Below are 23,919 nucleotides of genomic sequence, written 5' to 3' on the forward strand. Positions count from 1 at the left end.
CCCTCTTCCCCTCTGACAGGAGAAGCCTGGCTGTGGATCAGTGGTTCTCATATTGAATTCACGGAGGTCACTGGGCCCTAACCCCAGAGTTTCTGACTCCAAAGGTCTGGGCTTGGTCTGAGACTCTATGTCGCTAACAACTTCCCAGGTGATACTATACGCATGCTGGGTCCTGGAACCACACTTCGACAAACACTGGTAAGAAAACTGCCAGACAAGGTGACAGAAACTTGAGGAAGTTTCCAGATTATGTATTTTACATTTTCTCTGGGAAATCATGAGGTCATGAAAGGGGGTAGTGATGAAATTGAAAAATGACTCCAAAGCCTGCCCACTAGCTCTCTGCTTTCCTCCTAGAGCCCAGCAAGTACTGGCAAGGTTCTCAAAGTACACTACTATACTCAGCCAACCATTCCCTGGTTCAGCTAGTTCATGCCTGCACTGACCAGACCTTAGACTAAAGCTCTGGTCAGAGTTGGACAGCATGGTCAGGATGGGGAAGAGGCAGAGATGAGGCCTGGAAGAAAGTAGTTCAGTTCCTTCCCTTCATCACTGAAATTCCTGATTTCTAATACCCTCGAGCTCTTTAGCTGAATGAGAATCAGGGCGCTATAATAAGAGGTGGGGTGCCTTCTACAGAAGTAGAGTTTACAGGTTCTAGGCAGAAGCCAGTGCCCTAGGTCCTGAGCAGCTTCTGGTTCCGGTTACCTCACAGGCCTTGATGTGCTCACTCTGCCATTCTTCTCGGATCTTATCCAGCGTGTTGATATGCAGCATGTACGCTTTGTCTGCAAAAGAAGGGAGGAGTGTGGTTTCAGAAACTAGACAGGCTCATAAGAGTTGAGTTCACAAGTCCCCAGGAGCTCAGAACACTGGAAGACCATAATTACATCTTTCACCCTCACATCTTTGTGAAATGAACGAAGGTGGGTGTCACTTTCTTTGAAATATTGAACCAAACGTTGAGCAAGAAATGCCCCAAGAAAGAAGTGAAAGCTGAAGAGGAAGCTCAACCAGGGTTTTCTTTGTCTAATACTATTTCTTTCGTTCCCATTGCTTTTCACTTCCAGGAAAACCATCAGACAGGGGATGCAAAAGGAACTACCCTGAGCCCCAAAGGGGCACTAAGGCACTTCAGTTTGGATTTAGAGACTTCCTAAGGGACCATCCTCACGGCAGGCTGTCTCTTGCAGGATATTCTGGGAAGTAGAAACCTTCACAAGCACCTGGTTAGATTTCTATGATCGACTGGTTCTTGCAAAGCAGATAAGGGCTACCAGGGTTGAAACAGACTTTTAGAAAGATGTTCCCAAAAGTCAATGTGCACCTGATTACAGAGCAGCTACCCCATGACCCCATACCACCTTTCACTCAGGCCTAACTCAGCAAGACCTCAGTGGCCAGTGGCCAGAATCTGTGCCTAACCTGCTTCCTCCCACTACCTGGGGTCTGCCATTGCTTCCTTCCTCCCCCGTCAACATCCCTACACTCCTTTCCTTACTTCCTTCTTCCCTTCTGACATCTTGCTAATCCTACTTTACATACATATGTTCTTGTCTGTAAAACTACTTTTCTCAGAGGTTAGGATAACACAAACCCTACTGCCAACCCCCCATCCCTGGAGGCAGCCCCCTCACCAGAGTCCTCTACCGCAGTCTTGGAAGTTGCGAGTTTCACAAAAAGCTGTGAGGACAGAAAAGAACAAGAGATCAGGAATGCTGGACCTGGCAAAACAAAGGTAAAAGCAATGACTGCCACAAGGTGAGGACAAGTCCGACAAATCCCTCGTGAGCAAATCATTCAACCTGCCCTTTCATCTTCTCACTCTTAGAGAAGAGTCCCAAAGTATCTTGCCCCTGCCTTCCTGAAGACATACTCCTGCCCTGCAGCTGACAATCTTATACTGATATTTTATAAAATTACATTTCTTCTTTTTTGTTTACTTTATTATTATTATTATTATTATTATTTGATTCATTGTACACAAATGGGGTACAACTTCCATTTCTCTGTTGTACACGAAGTAGAGTCACACCATTTGTGTAACCATACATGTACATAGGGTGATGATGTTTGTCTCATTCTGTTATCTTTCCTTCCCCCCGCCCCTCCCCACCCCTCATTTCCCTCTATACCATCCTTCCTCCCTCCATTCTTCTCTGACCTGCTTCCCATCCTACCCCCCACACCGTTATATGTCATCATCCATTATCAGAGAAAACATTCAGCCTTTGGTTTTGGGGGATTGGCTTATTTCACTTAGCATAAAATTACATTTCTAATCCACCCAAGCAAGAGGTAACATGACAACAAAGAATACAAGAGTTGAGTTTTTAAAAAGGTGAACAAAGTCAGATCTCTAATGCCACCTCTTGCTCCCCCATGGTCATAATTTGCTAGTGCTTTTCTGCAATTCCAAAAATGTGACAAGGGTTTTTCTGGGTCAGAGGATCATAATAAATTAAAGGAAGATATTGCCAGGGCTTAGGGTACCAGTCCATTTTTAAATTAAGATTCTTAGCTCAAGAGCAGTAGCACACATCCGTAATCCCAGCTACTTGGGAGGCTGAGTCAGGAAAGATCACAAGTTCAAGGCCAGCCCAGGCAACTTAGCAAGACCCTGTCTCAAAATAAAAAAAATAAAAAAGGGGCTGGGGATGTAGCTCAGTGGTCCAGCATTTTCCTAGCACATGTAAGGGACTAGGTTCAATGTCCAGGACCACCAAAAAAAAATTTTTTTAGTTGGCTTTAAACTGATAGATGTGAATCTCAGATTTATCATGTTGTAGGCCCTCCTAGGTACCTTTTCTTGTTGCTTCTGGTTTGCCATGTTGGCATTCCGGTGGACAGCCTGCTCTGCCTCATCTTTGTCCCGGCATTTCTGCTCATAGTTCTTCTTTGCCTTTATTACAAACGAAGAGAGCAGTGAAACAGGTGAGCAGGCTGTAACCCTGAAAAGCAGCCGCCCCGCCTACCACACCCAGCAGAGAGCACCCTAGTTAGTACTGTGATCACAACCAGACCACGGCTCTCAGGAGACAGATGCTCTTTCTTGTCAGTTTTTGAAAGGTCTCTCTAGCTCTAGCCCTCTTCCAAATTGTAGATGGAATGGAAGTTCCATCAAGGAAATAATAATTCCTATTTGGTAACACAAAGTACATGAGCTCTAAAAATTGACAGAAACAAAAGATGGAATTTGAAATAGGCAAAATTAAAATATTTATGTAACTCTGAGATGTGTAACCCAACATTTATATGACATTCATAATCAGAATTTATGTGCACTCCATTTGGTCATTGGTATCAATTCCTTCAAATTACGCCTGTGTATTCTAATGTGTTGTACAACCTGGACGGAGGGAAGGGTACCAATGCCTTCATTTCTTTCACTTTGGTATAGTCATATTCCTTTCTAATTTAAAGAAATTTTGCTTTACACAGTTTACAAGTAGGCCACATTCTATGCCATCCTTACTATCAGTATTACAAAAACTTCACAAAGAAAAATCATTAGTCAATCAAGGAAGTAATTGTCTGTTTCAGCTATGGAAACAGAGCCTTAACTTGCTTAGACAAAGCAAAGCTGTGAATTGAGCAATTAGATAATAAGTAAAAATGGTGGGAAAAAAACATTTGAATAAGACTGAAGAACCCCCCATCCCTTCTCAGTCCTTGTTTGGCTGGTTTCTCTAAGGCTGTCTGTGAATCTGAGATCAAGAGCAGGAGCCTGGGGAATAGGTTCAAATCCAACCTTACCATTGTCCACTTGTTCTTTTTCTTTTTCCTTTAGCATTTTAGCATTTTTTCCAAAAATGGGAACTTACCAAATATTGTTTTTTAACTTACTCTTCTAATGCATTGTGAACATGTTAGCATGTCAACAAATACCCTTCAACATAATTTTAAATGGATGATTTGCATTATAATAGATGGATATATTCTGACTTCTAAAAGTGTTTAGTGTGTTATAGTTATACATAATAGTGGGGTTCATTTTGACATATTCATAAGTGAAAATAACATAGTTTTGTCTATTTAAATCCCAAGTACTACCCCCTTTCCACATGTTCTTTAATAAATTAGTCTCTCTATGCTTATTTCTCTATAAAGTAAGGATTTTATATATAAATACATATAATATATATTTTCTCAAATAAATATGAAAATGAAAGCAGATATAAACTGTATTTATATCTGCATACACACACATATATATCTTTTATGTATTTATACATGCCATAATTTTCTTAACCAGATCTCTATTGGTGGGCATTTATATTCTGCTTCCTACTTTCTCATTTTTTCCCATATTTTTATTGATACATTATAGCTGTACATACTGATGGGATTTGTTGTTACATATTCATACATGCATACAATATAACAATATAATTTGCCCAATATCATTCCCCAGTATTTCTCCTTTCTCTCCCCTCCTCCCAACCCCCAGTCCCTTTCCTCTATTCTATCCTTCGGTTTTCTTGAAATCCCCAAAACACACACACCTTTCTTTCCCTTTTTCCTCTCTGGCTTCTGCATATGAGAGAAAACATACAACCCTTGACTTTATGGGTTTGGCTTATTTTGCTTAACATAATGTTCTCAACTTCCATTCACTTTCCTGAAAATGACATAATTCTGTTCTTCTTTATAGCTAAATAAAATTCCACTGGATATATATACATTTTTTATACATCCACTGGTAGACACTTAGCTGGTTCCATAGTACGGCTATTGTGAATCTTGCTGCTATAAGCATGGGTATGCATGTATGGCTATAGTATGATAACTATAATTCTTTAAGATAAATACTAAGGAGTGGTGTAGATGGGAGTGGTATAGTGGTTCCATGCCTTGTCTTTTGAGAAACCTCCATACTGATTTCCATAGTGGTTGTACTAATTTACAATTCCACCAACTTCTTGAGTTTTTTTAAAGACATACCAACACTCTGACTTTATTTTTGAGCAGTGTAAATTTATCTATACAGGAAAAAATCCTAGAAATACAATTATCTCGCAAAAAAAAAAAAAACAGTAAACCTATATCAGACTTCCCTCCAAAATTATGGTACCAATTCTACTTATGCCAATAGTATATGACACTACCTACTTCCTCACATTCTAACCAGCACCAAGTTTAATCAATATTTTCAATCTTTTCTAACACTCAAGTAAAAATATTACCTTATTTTTGTCTTGTTTGCGTGTCTTTTATTATCACTAACGTGGTCTTTCCTTTATATTTTATCTTTTATTACTTTCCTCTTGGAACATATTTTTATTTTCACTGGTTTCTATATATTAATATAGAAACCAGTGAATATATATATATTAATATATAGAAACCAGTGAAACCATAGTTCAGTATATATTAGGAACAGTAACCTAATATATAAATTTAAATTACATAATTACTGTTACTGTTCCTAATATACATAATGCTCCTATTATCTAGGCCACAAATATTTTTCACAGTTTTTCTTTTATTGTAGAATTATGTATAAGGAGATAATATTTTTTCTTTTACTATACAGAAGCCTTAAGTTTTAATGTTGCCAAGTTATCAATTTTCTTTATCCTCTTATTTTTTTAATATAGCAAGTTAAACAGTGTTTCTCTGTTGTAGCATAGTCTTTTTAATTGTATTTTAAAAGTGTATTTAAAAGTTTTAAAAATAATATATTTAACCCTTCTCCAATTGTTGGTCATTAACTCATTTATAATTTTATTTATTAGTGAAAATCATAGTGAACACGTTCATGCCTTTGCTTATTTGGGGCAATTCCTGAAGAGAGAATCTTAGATTCTTGGCATAAGATTTATGAGGTATGATCATATATATAGCTCCAAAAACATGTTGCAAAAACACCTTTCTAAAATGATTCCCTAGCTTTTGAGAAGATGGAGTAAATGTGCCTTTTCCCATTCCTCCACATTAGCATAACTAAAATCCCTAAAGGTTACATATGAAACAAATGTCAGAAGACTGAAAGGTAAGAGAAGAAGGCAGACTGACTAGTGACCCTGGCTTCAAAGATCAACTCAACAGAGAATTCCCCGAGTGTCTTTTTGCCCCATTTATCATAGACTACATGCTAAAGAAGCAGACACCCAGAAATGCCAGTACACAATGACAAAATAAGCCCAACAAAAGCCCATTCTTTCTAGCCAAAAGGACCAGAAAAGGGGCAGCCTGGTGGAACATAAATCTTTAGAAAATAACCACTCTACTGCAGTTAAACACCAAAGAAAACACAGAGGCCCCCACCTGCCCACACTCCAGCAAAGGCCAGTGGAGGCTGCAGAGAGGCACTACTCCCCTACCCAGGCAGCGTCAGTGACGGACAAATGAGATCTGAAGCTTTCATTCACATCAGGAAGTAACAAAACCACATAAACAGGGTGCCAGTGGCAGCTAGGTGGGAAGCTGGGACTTCCACCCCGACCAAGAAGTACTGAGGTGGCCCCGACCCCCAGTGATGGCAGAGGAGGTCTAATGAAGAATCAGGACTTCAACCACCCTTCTGTCCTAAAAGGGCCACACCCACTCTGTGGGGTCAGCAGAGACCAAGGGGGACCTGGACTTTCACCCTCATATAGCAATGAAAAGACTTATATACCCCTGCTGGAGTGGTGCCAAAGGAAGCCAGCTAACACAGAAGGTTGAAATAAGATCCAGAGTCTTGTTACATAACACCAAAATGTCCAAAATCAATCCAGTGTCACTCATACCAAGAACCAGAAAGATACCAAACTGAACAACAACAACAAGAACAAAAGGTCATCCACAGATGTTAACATCAAGTTGACAAAAATGTCAGGATTATCTGACAAAAAGCAGCCATTATAAAAGTATTCAGTAAGCAATTGTACAGTTGAAACAAATGAAAAAAATACATGGTATTGGCAAAGAAATAGAAAATCCAAGAAATAGGTGACACAAAGAAGAACAAGATGGAAATTTTAGAACAGGAAAATATAATAACCAAAAAACAAAAACTTCATGGATGGGCTTAACAAGGAAAAGACAGAAGAATCAGTGATCTGAAAGATAAATAGTAGAAATTACCCAATATAAACAGAGAAGAAATAGGATGGGAAAAAAAAAAGAACCTCAGGGACCTTTGGCATAAAAAGAAAAGATCTAACACTCTTGGATCTAGAAGGAGAGAAAGAAGATGGTTTGAAAACTTGAAGAAATAATGACTGAAAACTTCCCAAATCTGGCAAAAGACAACCTACAGAGAAGCTGATTAAACTCCAAACAAGATAAACCTAAATTCACTCCAAGACACAAAGTTGAACTTCTGAAAACTAAAAACATAGAAAACATCTTAAAACAGAGAGAGTAGGGCGGGGAGTATAGCTCTGTCATATGTTCAACTTCCACTACCACCACCACAAAATTAAAAAAAAAAAAAGAAAGAAAAACACCAGAATTATGACATCTTATGCCTCATCTAAAAGAAAAAAAAACGACTTGAATGACAGCAGATTAGAAACCACCAAGACCTGAGGAAGTGACACAATGTATTTCAAATGCTGGAAGAAAAGAACTGTCTACACGCAATCCCATACCCAGTGAAACTATCCTTTGAGAATAAAAAGGAGACTGAAAGTAGAATGGGGGGTGCTAGGATCTGGGGAGTGGGGGATGGTGAGTTATCATTTAATGGATCCAGAGTTTCAGTTTCACAAGATGGGAGTGGTGCTGGAGATGGGTGGGGATGATGGTTGTCCAACAGGATGGATGTATTTAATAATACAGAACCGTACATTTAAAATGGTTAAGAGGGTCTCAGTGGCGCATGTCTGTAAGCCCAGTGACTTGGGAGACTGAGACAGAAGGTTCACAAGTTCAAAGATAGCCTCAGCAACTTAGCGAGGTCCTACGTAATTTAGTGAGACCCTGCCTCAAAATAAAAAATACAAATGGCTGGGGATGTAGCTCAGTGATTAAGTGCCCCTGGGTTCAATGCCTGGTACCCAAAATAAATAAATAAATAATTAAGAAGGTACATTTTCTGTTATATGTATTTTACCCCTAGTTGGAGCTGGGCATGGTGGGGCACACCTGGAATCTCAGCAACTTCAGAGACTAAGGCAAAAGGATAGCAAGATCATGACAAGCCTCAGCAACTTAGCAAGACCCTGTCTCAAAATAAGAAATAAAAAGGAATGGGGATGCAGCTCACTGGTAAGCACAGGCCCAGCCTGCATGAGGCCCCAGACTCAAACCCCAGCAAAAAGAAAAAGGAAAATGGGAAATAAAATAATTATGGAGAAATCAAGAATACAGAAAACTAAGAGTATTCGTCACTAGCAGACCTATCTAAAGCTACAAAAAAAAAAAAAAAAAAAAAAAAAAAAAAAAAAAAAAAAAAACTTAACCATTCAGGAAGAAACTTTGGAACATTAGAAGGAAAAAAAAGAACATGGTAAGCAAATAGATAACTACCATAGTCTTCTTTCTCTCTACTCCCCTTTTTTTTTTTTTTTTAGAGACAGGACCTCGCTAAGTTGCCTAAGGTCTCACCAAATCACTGAGGCTGGTTTTGAACTTGAGATCCTCTCGCCTCAGCCTCCTAAGCTGCTGGGATTATAGGCATGTGTCACTGTGCCTAGCTAGACACGAGCTCTTGTTTAAGAAATGTGTTTCGGCGGCGCACTCTGGCGCGCCCGCCAGTGGCCGCGTCTCGCCCGCGCTGGGGACCATAGCCACCGACTCATGGGCCCTGGCGGTGGACGAGCAGGAAGCGGCGGCCGAGTCGGTGCTGTTGTCAAGACCAATGCTAATGCAGAGAAAACAGATGAAGAAGAGAAAGAGGTCAGAGCTGCCCAGTCTTTACTCAACAAGCTGATCCGAAGCAACCTTGTGGATAACACTAACCAAGTGGAAGTCCTGCAGCGGGATCCCAACTCCCCGCTCTACTCAGTGAAGTCTTTTGAAGAGCTTCGACTGAAACCACAGCTTCTCCAAGGAGTCTATGCCATGGGTTTCAACCGTCCATCAAAAATTCAAGAGAACGCATTGCCTTTGATGCTTGCTGAACCCCCACAGAACTTAATTGCCCAGTCTCAGTCTGGTACTGGTAAAACAGCTGCCTTTGTGTTGGCTATGCTCAGCCAAGTAGAACCTGCAAACAGATACCCCCAGTGTCTGTGCCTCTCTCCTACGTATGAACTTGCTCTTCAAACAGGAAAAGTGATTGAACAGATGGGCAAATTTTACCCTGAACTGAGGCTAGCTTATGCTGTTCGAGGCAATAAATTGGAAAGAGGTCAGAAGATCAGTGAGCAGATTGTTATTGGTACTCCTGGGACCGTCCTGGACTGGTGCTCCAAGCTCAGGTTCATTGATCCCAAGAGGATCAAGGTGCTTGTTCTGGATGAGGCTGACGTGATGATAGCCACTCAGGGCCACCAAGACCATAGCATCCGCATCCAGAGGATGCTACCCAAGAACTGCCAGATGTTGCTTTTCTCTGCCACCTTTGAAGACTCTGTGTGGAAGTTTGCCCAGAAAGTGGTCCCAGACCCTAATGTTATCAAACTGAAGCGTGAGGAGGAGACGTTGGACACCATCAAGCAGTACTACGTCCTGTGCAATAACAGAGACGAGAAGTTCCAGGCCTTGTGCAACCTGTATGGGGCCATCACCATCGCTCAAGCCATGATCTTCTGCCATACCCGCAAAACAGCTAGTTAGTTGGCAGCAGAGCTCTCAAAAGAAGGCCACCAGGTGGCTCTGCTGAGTGGAGAAATGATGGTGGAGCAGAAGAGGGCTGCTGTGATCGAGCGCTTCCGAGAGGGCAAAGAGAAGGTTCTGGTGACCACCAACGTGTGTGCTCGTGGTATCGATGTTGAACAAGTGTCTGTCGTCATCAACTTTGATCTTCCTGTGGACAAGGATGGGAACCCGGACAACGAGACCTACTTGCACTGGATCGGGCGCACTGGCCGCTTTGGCAAGAGGGGCCTAGCCGTGAACATGGTCGACAGCAAGCACAGCATGAACATCCTGAACAGAATCCAGGAGCATTTTAATAAGAAGATAGAAAGATTGGACACGGATGATTTGGATGAGATTGAGAAAATAGCCAACTGAGAAGCTCTACCAGCCACTGGTGCCGGCCCATGGGGCTGCCCTGCCCAGGAGATGAGTGCTTTCATGGCAGAGGCCTCAACTGTCACCACAAAGGCAAAGGCATGAGGACAGAAGCTACCTACCTCACTTTAAATTACGTTTGGACTGGACAAAAATTTGTGCAAATAATGAGGGATGGTAGAAAATTTGTTTACACCACTGTGGAAGATTAGGCGTGAATACACAGAAATTTACCTTTTGGAAATTCCGTCAGTTTTTTGGCCAGCGTTTCTCTCATCATTACCCTAATCTAGATATTGTGGCTAATTACTTATCCAGGATCCCCTGCAGAAATTCCTGCCTGTTCTGTGGCTTGGAGTTTGGGGGCCAGCCTCCAGCCCTTGTGGAAATGACAGAATAGACGTGAAGAGGGATTACAGAGGGAGAGGACTCCCACAGTAGATAGGTCTTATGCTTTGCCATGGTGTCTGGAGGCCACCATGAGGCGGCAGAGGAGAATTATGAGCTGCTACTTTGGACTGACTTGGTGTCGAATAGCTCATCTGCATTTTGTCCTAATGCCCACATTAGGAAGGTATTTGCTGTGATGGACAAAAATGCCAGCCTCTGGGCCTTTGTATGCAGGCTTGTGTCTCAGGACCATCACCAGCTCTTTTCAGCAGGTTTGATCTGTGTATAGTGTACATTGGATTATTGGTGAGTCCTTTGCTTGTGCTTGGGCAAGTCTGTGGAGAAGTCACCGTGGAGAAAGTGTGGTAGACCTAGCTTGCCACAAAACTTGGTTTCACTGGCACTTGCAGCATATTTTTTGCATTCCCTTGATTCTTAGTCCAAGCAAATAAAAGGTGGTCTGGGGTTTGAATCCTCAGTGAAAAAAAAAAAAGAAATGTGTTTCATATTTAAGCAACTTGGCTAGAAAAGATATGAAAATCGAAGATATAAAAGACTCCATTCTCTTACTAGATATAATTTTCTGGTCTACAAGTAAATTGTACTCTACAACCTGTCGTCATTTCTTCTTTGTTTCATAAGCCTCCCTTTTTCTCACCAAGAGGTGCAAAGCCCTGGTTAGAGGCAGAGCAAAAACATGGTAAATGAATCAATGACATGGAATTCGGAGGGGAAATCTGTTCCATGGAATATTGCAGATGATGGCTATGGGTCAGGGCATTGGCAAAAATTGTTAACACTGATATGGCTCTATGTGTAGGTAGAGGAAATAATGAAGAAAATTATATTTTGATAAAGCTGTTCTTTAATTGTGAGAATACTTGCCCCAGATTACTCAAACATAGAAGGTCTTGGGGGAAGTCATATATTCACCAACACTAGTTCTGCACTATATTGACATTATTCCCCATTTATTCATTGCTTCTAAGGAGCTCTCCATAAAAAAAAAAAGCAATGCAGCAGAACAGACTCCTGTCATCAGCATTAGTGACACTTTCATGCCCATGTCAGAATATCATGAAGATACATTTGTACAAAGACGCAGCCATATGTATGTTCGAACAGTAATATTCATTGTATTCAGAGTTAACAGATTTGTGTAAAGCTAGAATGAGATCTCTAGCATCCATATTACCTCTATTTTGCCTAGAATTTTTTGTAAATTACTTAAAGGAAAGAAGGCTTTCACAATTTCCATGTATCTTAAAAGAGGAAAGTGTCACTCAGTCAAACAGGCAAACAATCAGGATTCAAAATAAGCACATAGTAAAACTCCAGTACCACCACATAAATGGCATCGTACAGTATACATGTGTTTGTGTCTTAACCTAAAATATTTAATATGACTTGCTTTATTTTTCCAAGGTTACCAGAACGATAATACCATTGTATTTCTACTATTTTGTTTCATTTTCAAGCTTTCCAAGACCTTAAAAAGAAGGAAAGCCAAACAAGTAAAGACTATTTCCCTTAAAACACCACAACAATAAATAATAACATTGAAATTTTATTTGAATTAGGAATATGCTCATACAAAGCACAGTATTTCAGAAAATATCACCACTATAAAAAAAAAATAAGAAGAAGAAGCAAAAGAGCGGAACTCACATCCATGGTTTTCTTGAATTGTAAATTCCTTTGCTTATGGGCAGCATCCATGACAATCTCTGTCTGTAAAAAAGTACAAGCACTATTAATAAAAACACATTATTATTAATACCAGCTGGTCTTCAGAGCTAAGCATTCAACGTGGATCATCTTAGTCTTCACACCACCCAGAAAGGTGATGAATTTATTACTCCCATTTCACAAGTGAGGAAACTGCACAACAGAAGGACTAAACAATTAGTCCAAGCTCCTGTGGCTAGTTAATAATAGCACCCTTCTTTCAACTCTGGCAGACACCAGAGCTGAACACTCAGGGACCACAGAGACTCACTGATCACCTTAGAGCACTTTCTTTAGTAGAGTTCCTGAAATCAAGGAACTTTGGATTCAAAAATGAATTTTAAAATTTTTGTTAAAGTGTGATTTATGTTTTAAAGGGAGTCTTTAAGTCAGGCATGGTGACACCTATGTCCCAAGATAGTTCTCCTTATCTCTGGAGGCTGCAGCAGGAGGATCACAAGTTCAAGGTTGTCCTGGGAAACTAAGCAAGACCCTGTCACAAAATAAAAAATAAAAAGGGCTGAGGATATGGCTCTAGGTTAGAGTGCTCCTGGGTTCAATTTCTAGTATTAAAAAAAAAAAAAAAAAAAGTCTTAATTCTGCAAGCTTATATCTTCACAATTAAATTGGGGACTTATAAACATTCGCTTCTATGGCCTGTCAATGACATATCCTTTACCAGCAAGGTGCCTAGACAATAGGAAGGGAAGAAGAGTTCGGAGGATAGCTAAGAAAAGCTGTTCTTCATCCCATCTCACCCAGCAAAGGAAAACCCCTCCATCAAGTTTAGTTGGAAGCAATTTCTTCATTGTAGTGATGATGTTAATACTTTAATCAATCACAAGAATGGTTCTAGCAATAAAGATGTACCTCTTGGACATAATCATAGTAGCTCCCATTTATCAAGTACATATGTGCTAAGCAGTTTTCATGCATCACAGCTGTACGTACTACCATCTCCATTTCCCTGAAGATACTGAACTTAGTTAACTTACCCAAAGTAACACAATCAGCAAGTGACAGAGCTGAAATCTGAACCCAGAAGCCTGACTCCGGTGCCCTTGTTCCTTCTCATTACCCTAATCTACCATTATCCTTGTGATAGCTCCATAAAACCAAGCAGTGTAAAAAACTGAGAGATGGAACAACTCAAAATGAGCAATGACTCTGATTTTGTGCAAAATGAAAAAATAATATTGAAAATGAAATTCAAATGTGGTTCCTGTGGATATATAAAAATTACGTTTTTGTCCATTTACCATAATACACAACATGGATGGAGTTTCAAGATATTTGGATGCAACAATTTAGATGGTCTCACTTCAAATATGAACTTTGTGAAGTACATGAGATTTCTTTGGGAGAGTCTCAAGGGGCCCTCAGAGAACCTATGGGTCCTTTTCCAGACCAGGTAAAAGAGAGATGTCAGGAGGTGGCCATTCACCTACTAATGGGGAAGCCAGCATAGACACAGAGAGAAGGTCTCCAGTGTGAGCCCCACGTGGAAAGACACATTGCAGATCCTTGCATGGCTGGCAAGGAGTTGTGGTTCACATAAATGACCATGTCCCTCTACCAGGAAAAGGATGCGGGCTGATTTATTTAATAATGATTCCCAATTTTTCCACACTACATGAGATGATCAGTTAGTGATGTCAGGCCATTCCACTCTTCCGGTTGGAAGTTGCTACTGTTTTATAGCTGGCGACCAAAGATAGATCTCCTTGTCTCCAAATTCTACACAGCACCTATTTTAAGCACCTTCCAAGTGTTGCAAGTTCCAAATTTTTTCACTTCCTATGATTCCTCCCTCTGGCTTCAGGAATTCCTGGCATATGAAAGTGGATAGGATCCTAGAAGGCAGCAATCCAACTCTAACCTGACAAGCAGGATCCAAGAGATGAAATGCTTTGCTGAGGGCCACTCATTGAGTTAGTGGCAGGACTTCAGATGCCACCTCTGCTTGCTACACTGCCTTGATTTAAGTCTCCTCCGGTCCATATTCACTTATAGGTGACCTACTCATGGTGACTCCAGTAAATCAAATGTCTTCTTCCAGATCTTTTGGAAAAGTGTCTCTTCTAGGACTCAGACTTTCTGTTTAGACTAAATCCAGGGGGAATTCGGGCGTGTTATGTGATTGATAACACAGATGAGTGCAAAACCACCAGCATCCCTGCTGTAGAGTGGGAGAAGCCAGAGGAAGGGGAAAAGGAGGAAAAAGTTTGCAAATGATCCCAATAACCCTGCAGTAAATTACCGAAGTGGCTGCTTTGCGATCCGTTTTCAGGCCTACCCACACTCGGTCGGTATTCTACAAGCTGGAAGCATCACTCTTTGTAACCAAGGAGCCTCCTTGCTTTGGAGATAGCTCTTCCACATAGGCAAAACAAAGTCCTCCTGTGGCCACCTCAATCTTAGCTGAGATACTAAAACACTGTTGGCACCAGAGCATAGGGTGACTGACCAGGTGCTCTCCTTGTCAGGCTAAGGACCCTCTGGGCTGGAGAAGAAACCTTAGCACTCTCAAATGTCAAAACTCCTGAGAATGAGACCCAAAGAGCCCTCCAACCCAGCCAGCCCCCCAGGATAACAGCCCCACTGCTAATTACTTCACCCAATGCCTTTCACTCTGCTGACTTTAGCTTCTGTGTTATTTTCTCCAGGATCTTTCCCCAGCCCCATATATACAGTTGTGTGTCACCAGTTGTTCAGATGGTACTTTCCTTTCTGCTACAATCATATAAGGCTCACCACACTTTATTCTGATTCTAAGTCACATTAGTCTCTGTCCACATTCTCTACTTAGCAGAAGGATAACCACATCCATCTTGGTGTCCAAACTTAGAAAATATCAGTGGTCTGATTGAGAAGCCATCCACCCACACCACCCCTGCCCCAGGTTTCTAAAAGAAACCAACTGATAGTTTTTTCTGATAAGTGGAAATGGCTTAATTTTCAAGAAGTGGAAGTCCCAAGCATGCAAAAAAACAGAAGTTGGTACTGACACGTTCTTCCTAAAGTTTGATTTTTTCTATCAAATATCTAAATACAGAAGTGGTTTAAGCCCAGAGTTCATTGACTTTGGATTTGTCAGAGCTCTGAAGGTATTTTCCTGCTGTAGAGAGAACTTGAATGATAGCAGCTAATTGAACACATGCTACTCTATTGTCTAACAGAATTCAGAATGTGTTTTTCTAGCTATAACAACTTGGTCTGTGCAAATTGTTAAGAGGGGAAGTTTCAGAAGCCTTGCAAAATCAACAAAACTCTCCCTAATAGGGCCAGGGCCGTCAAAGACACTTGATAACATGAGGAAATGTCAACCCCTCTTCTCATAGTGGAAATCATATGTGCATGCTCTCTAGGTGTCTAAGGTTCCTTGCTTCTGAAAAATTGTAATTTCCCTAAAGAGGTGGGCAGGAGCAATGTTGGTCACAAGGGTCTGCCCATTCAATGGGTGTGTTGAATGTGCTATTTTTGCTCAGAAACAGACTTGGGCCACACACACCCCACAAGCCTGACTCATGAAACTTGAGGGAATGTATGAAAGTGCTTGATATGGTGTTCCTTAAACATTCATGGTACTTCCCTAAGAAGTAAGGCATGAAATGGCAAGGAGCAGCCGTATGTTAAGAACAGTTCAGGGAACAACCATAACTGTAAAGTAGGCAGGCCCTTAAGATAATGCTGCCTGGCCAGGCACAGTGGCACAGGCCTGTAATCCCTGTAATCTCCTGTAATCCCAGAAGGCAGGAGGATCTTGAGTTCAAAGCCAGCTTCAGCAACTTAGCGAGGCACTAAGCAGTTCAGCAAGACCCTGTCTCTAAATAAAATTTTTAAAGGGCTGGGGATGTGGCTCAGTGGTTAGGGGCTCCTGGGTTCAATCCTTGGTACCAAAAAAAAAGAGAAGATACTGCTGCCCACCGAGATACCAGACACTAGAAAACCAGATCTAGACTCCAATTGCTGAGGGTAGAGTAAGGGTAGAATCCAACTTAAGAGCTGGTGTCGTTTATTGGATACAAACACTACAGACAATCTCAGAGGACAATGAAAGACCAGGATGCAGAGAGGTGCCAAAGGGACCGCCAGAAAAGGTGTAAGAGGTCACCCAAAGTCCATGCAAAGATGTCCCAGGAGACCTAGGGGATAAATCTTTGGGTGCCAGATAGGAAAGTCTTTGTCCCCCATTTGAGGTCAGGGCTCCAGTTTTGAAGCCCAGATACAGAAAGAAATTCTGGAAGGGCCATACTTGACTGTAGGGTCAACCTGAATATACAAGTCTTTCAGGAACACAATAGAAAGAAGTCAGAAATGTGACTGGTCTAGTCTAAGTAAGACTTTAATATAAGGCCTGGGTTTCTTTTCTTGATCCTTATAACTTCCCAAACATTTGCAGTTTTCTTAATTCTTGTTTGCTTCCATCTCCTTCCATGTAAATCCTGGCAATGGAAAAGAACTTAGGCAACGTGCCTCAAAGACAAAAACAACTTGGATTTCCCAGGCCCTCAGTTTCTCTATCTGTAAAACAGGATCATTCAACTACATAATGAACTTCAGAGAGAGCATGAGCTTCCTTCACTTCTTCACCCTCCCCTTGATGCTTTCCTCTGAAGTGTGGTCTACAAACCCTCTGGCTGGGATGTGTCAGAAGCTCCCTCTCCAGTCATGGTTTTAGTATGGCAGCAGATACGGAAGAAGAGAAATGCAGGCTAGACTCCCGAGTCCTGCAAGAATTTCAAAAAGAAGGACTAGCCTGGAGTGCAGAAATAGGTGCCGAGGCATAACCACCTAGATTGAGTCCAAGTCCCCCATGAGGACTCCGATAAAGAATTTCTCAGGTTAGAAAGAACACAACTACATGGAGTAGAACAAAGCTGAGAATTTAATGACAGACAAGTCCAGGGGTTTCTGTGGATCAAGGGCAGCATTTTAACACATGCACAAATCCAACCTTTTTCCGTTGTTGCTTTTGCTTTTCCCTGAACTCTTCCATCTTTCTGGCTTCGTCTCTTAAAGTCTGTGCAAGCTGAATGTGACACTGGGCCACATTGTCTACTTCTGCAAAAAGAAATTTTAATAAAATAATAATCAAGTTCTAGATGCCTCTAAATTTAAACATAAAAAATTATGCATGCATACACACACATAAAATATTGGAGCAAGTAGTAGAGTCAAGAAAACTTCATTTAGTCAACAATGTGTATTGAGTTCCTTCATGTGCCTAGCACTGCCCAGGTCACCAACAGCAAGACTAGAAAATCTCTAGCTTAGCCTCCTGTCCCCAACAGTCAGTAATCTAGTGCGTGCTCAGGCCTGGGGAGAAAGACTCAGCCAAGTTACAGCTCATGAAACTAGCATCCCAAGAGACATTATCACAGTCAACAGTTTCAAATCTAATTTTTCATCCTGTTTATATGACCTCTGGGTTCTTTCTGTCTATAATCTCATACAAGCCTGAATATTTATAAGAAAGATTATACAACAAAATTTTGGCTTCAGTAGTTATATCTGGGTAGAAAGATAATTGATGACCGTTTCCCCCTTATTTCTGAAGATCTTTACAATGACCATGATTTGCCATTTTAATAGAAAAATATTAAGTTTTTATTTTACTTGTTTAAGAAAACGAAGCATGGCATTAAATCTAGAAACACTGACAAATCTGATCTAAAACATAATTTTTAAACTTGTGTCAAAATAACCTCAAAGAAGGTTAGAGGACACATACACACAAAAAAACTGCAATTTATATAACTAGGAATAGTATATTAAAAGACCTTTTACAAATAAAAATGACTTTTTGTATTAAAAGATCAAAGAACATGAAATTTAAAAAGGAGTGGTTAAATGTGCAAAATACATTTTAAAATATGTTCAGCCTTAAAACAATTGAAAAAATGCAGAACTTAAAAGACTCAGAATATGTCATTTTTTTACCTTTCGGTTTTTAAAAATTTTTAAAGGAAGAAAATTCTGGGTATTGGCGAGTATAGGGGGAAATAGCAGTGTTGGTGAGGAAGAATCAGTACTACATTTTTGGAGGAAATCTGGCATTTTATAGAGTCAAAATATTTTAAATGTGAAAGAATGAGGCAGAGATGTAGGAAATGGAAAGCTGTTCATGATATAATAATATTAAGTAAAAAAAGAAAATTATAGAGGAATATGTATAGAATGATTTTGTATAGAAACTTCCCTACTCATGTCCATATGTGTATGTGTATCTACAATTAAAAGAAAGAGGGAACCATGAGACACAGCTTAGCAGTAGAGCCCTTGCCTAACATGCACCAGGCCCCAGGTTCAGACTACAATACCACAAAACAAAACAAAAAGAAAAGAAAAGAAAAGAAAAGAGGAAGGGAGCTGTAAATGCATAGAAAACGGTTTGGAAAGATATATGTCAACTTGTTACCATAATTTAAATGGATGTTTTTATTTTAAAATTAATTTAAAAACACATGCTCTGGTCTCAGAGAGTCTGAACCACTGCCATGGTATTATAATTATTGTGTATGTAAAGAAATACATATATTATACATATATATTATAATTACATTAAAACATCCAGCTGCATATTCATCAATAACTGTATAGGTCTGAGAATTGAAAATTCTACCATATACTATCTTCTTTATAGTTAGTTGTCTCACTTGAATTTTAAATAAAAATATGTTATCTTTTTTAAAAAATTTTTTTAGTTGTCAATGGATCTTTTATTTTATTTATTTATATGTGGTGCTGAGGATTGAACCCAGGGCCTCACATATGCCAGGCAAGTGCTCTACCACTGAGCCATGACTCCAGCCCCCAAATATGTTATCTTAACAAGAAGAAAATAAAACTTTTGTGAGAAAATAATAAGAGTAAGCACAAAAACATATTTATTTAGGAAAACAGCTATGCTGAATTTTCTTAGGCTATGTCATCCTTGACTTTACAGTGCACATAAAGAACATGAAGAGGTGTCAGACCTGGTGGGCACACACCTATAAACCCATCAACTTAAGAGGCTGAGGCAGAAAGATCACAAGTTCTGAGCCAGCCTCAGCAACTTAGTGAGGCTTTGTCTCAAAATTAAAAATCAAAAAAAATAAAAGGCTGAGGATGTGGTTCAGTGATTAAGCACCCCCCCAGGTTTAATCCCCAGTACCAAAAACAACATGAAAAGATACTGTCTGTACCTTGAGAAATGGATTCATTGATGAGTTTAAGAGGGAAGAAGGCACTTCTATGGAAAAGTTAAGAGGAGTATTTATTTAGTTAATATTTCACCTGTGACATTTGGGTTTTTCCATGGTTACTTGGCTTATAACTCCCTCCCCAAGGAGGACCATGGAAACTCTAATCTTTATGACCCTGCCTTTAGCTGGTCATAAAGAAATTCTCCAACCTACTTGCCCGATAGTTGGTACAGGACCAGTCTATTCCAGAGAGGTCCTGCCCTATACTCTGGTGGAGGGATGCTACACAGAAGGGACCAGAAGCATCTGAATAGATGGATCTTGCTCAGCTCCCCACTCACCTACTAGCAAGCATGTCTATGCAGTGGAATTCCCACAAAATCCAAAAGCATGGGGACCGTGAGATTCTGCATAGCTGAGCCCATGGAGTTTCCTGGAGAGTGGCATGCTCGGAGAGGACATGGAGCACACCCCCTCTCCAATAATCACCCCATTCACCTCCTCATCTGTATCCTTTGTAATACCCTTTATTATGAAGCATCAAATGCAAATAAGTATCTGCCTTTTGTGAGTTGCTTGAGCAAATTAATCAAACTTACAACTGGTGTGTAAAGTGGGAGCAGCTTGAGACTAAGCCCTCAACCCATAGCATCTGACTCACTATCTTCAAGCTGATAGAGTAGGAACTAAATTGGATTCAAAGACACCTGGCTGGTGTCCACTGCAGAAGAGATTTGTTACTTGTTGGGGGAAGAAATCCTCCGACATCTGGCATCCAGAGTCTTCTGTGTTGGTTGTTGTGGTGTGAGAATAGAGGAAACATCTTGTGTTTGTTCTGACAGAACACCACTCAGCTAGCTACAGAAATCCTTGAAGCACATGTCACACATACTGTGCCTGTTAAAGTCCTTAGCTTGGAAGCCCCAAGCATTCTTCAGGACAGAAGCCTTGAAGCAACCTCTGAGCACCAGGCCTAGGGAACACTACAGCTAGACAGGACCCCTCAAAGAGCAAAGTGCCAGGCCTCGCCCAGGTTTCCCAGATCCTGACTGTCATCATATTAATCAGAATTAAATAAAAATCTGCTGGGTGAATTCTAAGTTAGATTTGCAACCAAAGGTCACAATACTGAAACAAGAACTGGGAGATTAGCACACACAGGGCATCATGACTTGTGCCTATTTGACCCCAGCAGAGATAAACCCTGACACTGACGTTGGTATTTCCAAAGACTTGCTGTTTCTGAATCAGCCTTTACCACTGAAACAGAAACAGAAAGCCTGTGCAAAGCAAGACACTGGGGTCTCTTCCTAAGAGGCTGAAGGAGAAAAATGGGGAAGGGGCCTTGTCATTTCTAGGATAGAGCAGCCTGACTTTGCGAAGAGATGAAAAAATAAATAAGAACTAAGGAGACAGCAGGACAAGATGCAAAAAGAAGAGTTCAATCTAAGACAGTCAGCCTAGAAGATTGGCAGTTCCATTGCAAAGTTTGACTTTAAGGCTTTTCAAACACACAAGAAGAAACATGAAGTAGGCAGTGGATACAAGGACTGGTGCCCAGAGAGATCTAGACTGAAGATACCCATTAGTGCATTCTCCCAGCAAAACTGTAGGGGACGCTAGAGACAGGGACATGCTTACCTAGGCAGACTGAGGTGAGAAAGGCTTGGACCAAACACTGAGGACCTGCAACACTGAAGAGATGGACAGAGGAGGGCTAAGAAAGGGGCAGTAGAATAGCCAGAGAAGCAGGAAGAACCAGGGGAGTCAGAAGGGAGGAGCGTTTTGAGATGGCAAGAGAGCTCAACAGTGCTGAAAGGTACTGAAGAGTCAAGAAGAGAAGCGCAATTGTCCACTGGACTTAGTGAAAAGAATGTTGGTGTCCTTGGAGAGAAAAGTTCCAGGAGTCGGGTAGGGCCATGCACCAGATTAGAGTAGCAGGTAAGGAAACCAAGATACCATTTCCTTTGAGGCTTGCTGGAATTAAAGACTTCTGGGTAAATGTGTCTGGGGATCTGGGAGAAATCTGAGCAAGACACTCACAACACTGTCTCAGCCTTGAAGCCCTACAGAAGAGGCTCTGGGAGGAGAAACCAGACCACACAAGGGCTTAGGTCAATAGACAGGCCTGGATGAGGACCATGGGGTGTGGATGAGCACCTAGGTGACTGTGTCTTTGAGTTAGAATGGAGCAGTGTAGACAATCCTGTAAGGGTGTTATTCCCAGTGTGGTCCCTGGACCAGAAGCCTCAGCATCATCACATGGGAATTTGTAAGACATGCAGAATCCCAGACCCCCCTCCAGATTTCAAATATGATATCCAGGATGGGCTCAGGAATCTGCTAATAACAAGCCCTCCAGGCGATTCTAACACTCACTAGAGCATGAAAGGCACTACTCTACAAGAAGCAGAGACACATCATGACGCACAGGCTTGGGGGGGTCCTCCGAAGGGTGATTTCTTACCTTAGAAGTTGCTTGAACTTTTTTTCACCCAACATGAAATTGCTGTTCAAATTACAACTTGCTTTTGATGGTACTCACACACAGCTGATGAAGGACAGAATATACAATTTTTACAAATAACTTACGCTGTTTGAAGACTTCTAAGGCCCGCTTCAGGGTGCTAAAAAAGAAGCACATATATAATTTCAATTCTGGAAACTGTACAATCTTCTTAGAATGCCTTTGCATGCTTCTCTCTGCCCACATCTTAGAACCTACAAATTCATCATTGTCCATGAACTTAAGAAGAGAGCAGAAGAACAGGACTCCTTAAGTTCAATTTCCTCAATCCCAGGCATAAGCAATTCTTCACTGTCTGCCTGGGCAGGGCAAGATGCCAAAACTCTTTATACTTCATTTTCCTCAATGATAATATAGAAGTTGTGGCCTCTTTCTTATAAGAATACCAGTTGTTTGTTAAAATATGTCAATTAGAAATACAGAAGCAAGCTAATAAAGTGTTCAGACTCTAGCTCCTGATTACCTCCCTTTTCATTCATTCAATTAATCATCATATACTTATTGACCATAAGCTGTGGGCCATACATTGTGTCAGATGTTGGTAATTCAATGCCACACGACAGACATCAACCCAGGTCTCAGAGTCTAATGGAGGAGATAGTAAACAAATTGTACTGTATTCATTTTTTCACAGCTGCAAAACAAACTTAGCAGCATAAAGTAACACGTAATTATTTATTATCCCACAGTTTGTGTGGGTTAGCAAATGGGATATGGTTTAGCTGAATTCACAGGCTGCAATCAAGGGTTGGCCAGGCTGCATTCTCATCTGCAGGCTTGACTGGGGAAGCACCTACTCACAAATTCACAGTTTAAAGTTAATATTTTATTCTAACCTAAACAATAAAATACCTAAGAATGCTTTAATTCTACTTATCCTTCCTATCAAGTTATATATTATTACTGTCCAATGTTTTTGTTCCAACTTGTTTTTTAAATCCCCCCAAATTGAAATCGATGTGAATGCCATTTCTTCAAAGACTCATGTTTGCCATATTATTTGCTCATTATTCCTTCTTGCACTTCAGACCTTTCTTGGATTAATTTCCTTCTTCTTCAGGAATATCCCTTAAAAGTTCTTTTATTGAAGATTTGTTCCTAATAGTTAACTTTTTGTTTGTCTGAACAATATTTTGTTTCAAAACTTTTGCTTTTCTAAAAATACTTCTATCACTTCTTGAAAAATAATTTCTCTGGACATACAAATCCAGGTTGATAGTTTTCCTCCAAGTACTCTGAAGATATAATTCTACAGTCTCCGACTTCAATGCTGCCTTTGAAAAATCAGATTTCACTTTAATAAATGTTCATTAGTGCATAATCATTCCCTTGGGAAAAATTATGACTTTTTTATTATCTTGGCTCTTTCTCAGTTTGACTATCCTCATGTACTTTTTAATTTATGGTTCTTGGGTTTTGTTTTGCTTTCTGAAACATGCCAGGACTCATGGCACCCATCTGTTCTAGAAAATTCTCAACCTCTGTTGCTTAAAAATAATTCTTCTCATTCCTTCTATTATTTCTTCTGGAGTTGTGATTAAATGTGCATGAAACCTCCTACTTCAATTCTCCATGTCCCTCAATTTTCCTTTCTTTCTTTCTTTCTTTCTTCTTTTCTTTCTTTCTTTTTCCTTCTTTCTTCCTTTTCAGTGCTAAGGATCATCCACGTTAGGCAAGTGCCCTACTACTGAGCTACACCCCTACAGCCCTCATTACTTTTTAGTCACTGCATTTTTTTTTCCTGTGATGAATTCTGGGTGATTTCCTTTAAAAAAAAAATATTTTTAATTAACAAATAAAAATATATGCATTTATCATGTGCAACATGATGTTTTGATATACATGTTTACGCTGTGGAATGACTCAAGAGAGCTATTTAACATGTACATTACCTCACATAACTTAGCCACATTTTGTGGTGACTACTTAAAATATATTCTCTTAGTGATTTTCAAAATATAATTGTTAACTACA

The 23,919-nt window shown here is 40.4% G+C and overlaps 1 protein-coding gene and 1 pseudogene across 2 annotated transcripts in view; one reads left to right on the top strand and one right to left on the bottom strand.

Moving 5' to 3' along the window:
- Positions 1-23,919, bottom strand: part of PSTPIP2 (proline-serine-threonine phosphatase interacting protein 2) — an 86,486-nt gene that overhangs the window by 18,495 nt on the left and 44,072 nt on the right. The window contains exons 4-9 of the mRNA XM_079108411.1: positions 22,011-22,045; positions 17,186-17,292; positions 12,169-12,231; positions 2,804-2,902; positions 1,638-1,683; positions 709-788 (exon numbers count right to left, since the gene is read on the bottom strand). Of these exons, the coding sequence (XP_078964537.1) occupies positions 709-788; positions 1,638-1,683; positions 2,804-2,902; positions 12,169-12,231; positions 17,186-17,292; positions 22,011-22,045 (430 nt within the window). The remainder of the gene's footprint in view (positions 1-708; positions 789-1,637; positions 1,684-2,803; positions 2,903-12,168; positions 12,232-17,185; positions 17,293-22,010; positions 22,046-23,919) is intronic.
- On the top strand, positions 8,669-10,875 carry LOC306642936 (ATP-dependent RNA helicase DDX19B-like; annotated as a pseudogene). Its single transcript has one exon. The product of its transcript is annotated as an ATP-dependent RNA helicase DDX19B-like (transcript).

Source organism: Sciurus vulgaris, assembly GCF_902686455.1.
Source record: "Sciurus vulgaris genome assembly, chromosome: 13".
Taxonomy (NCBI): Eukaryota; Metazoa; Chordata; class Mammalia; order Rodentia; family Sciuridae; genus Sciurus; species Sciurus vulgaris.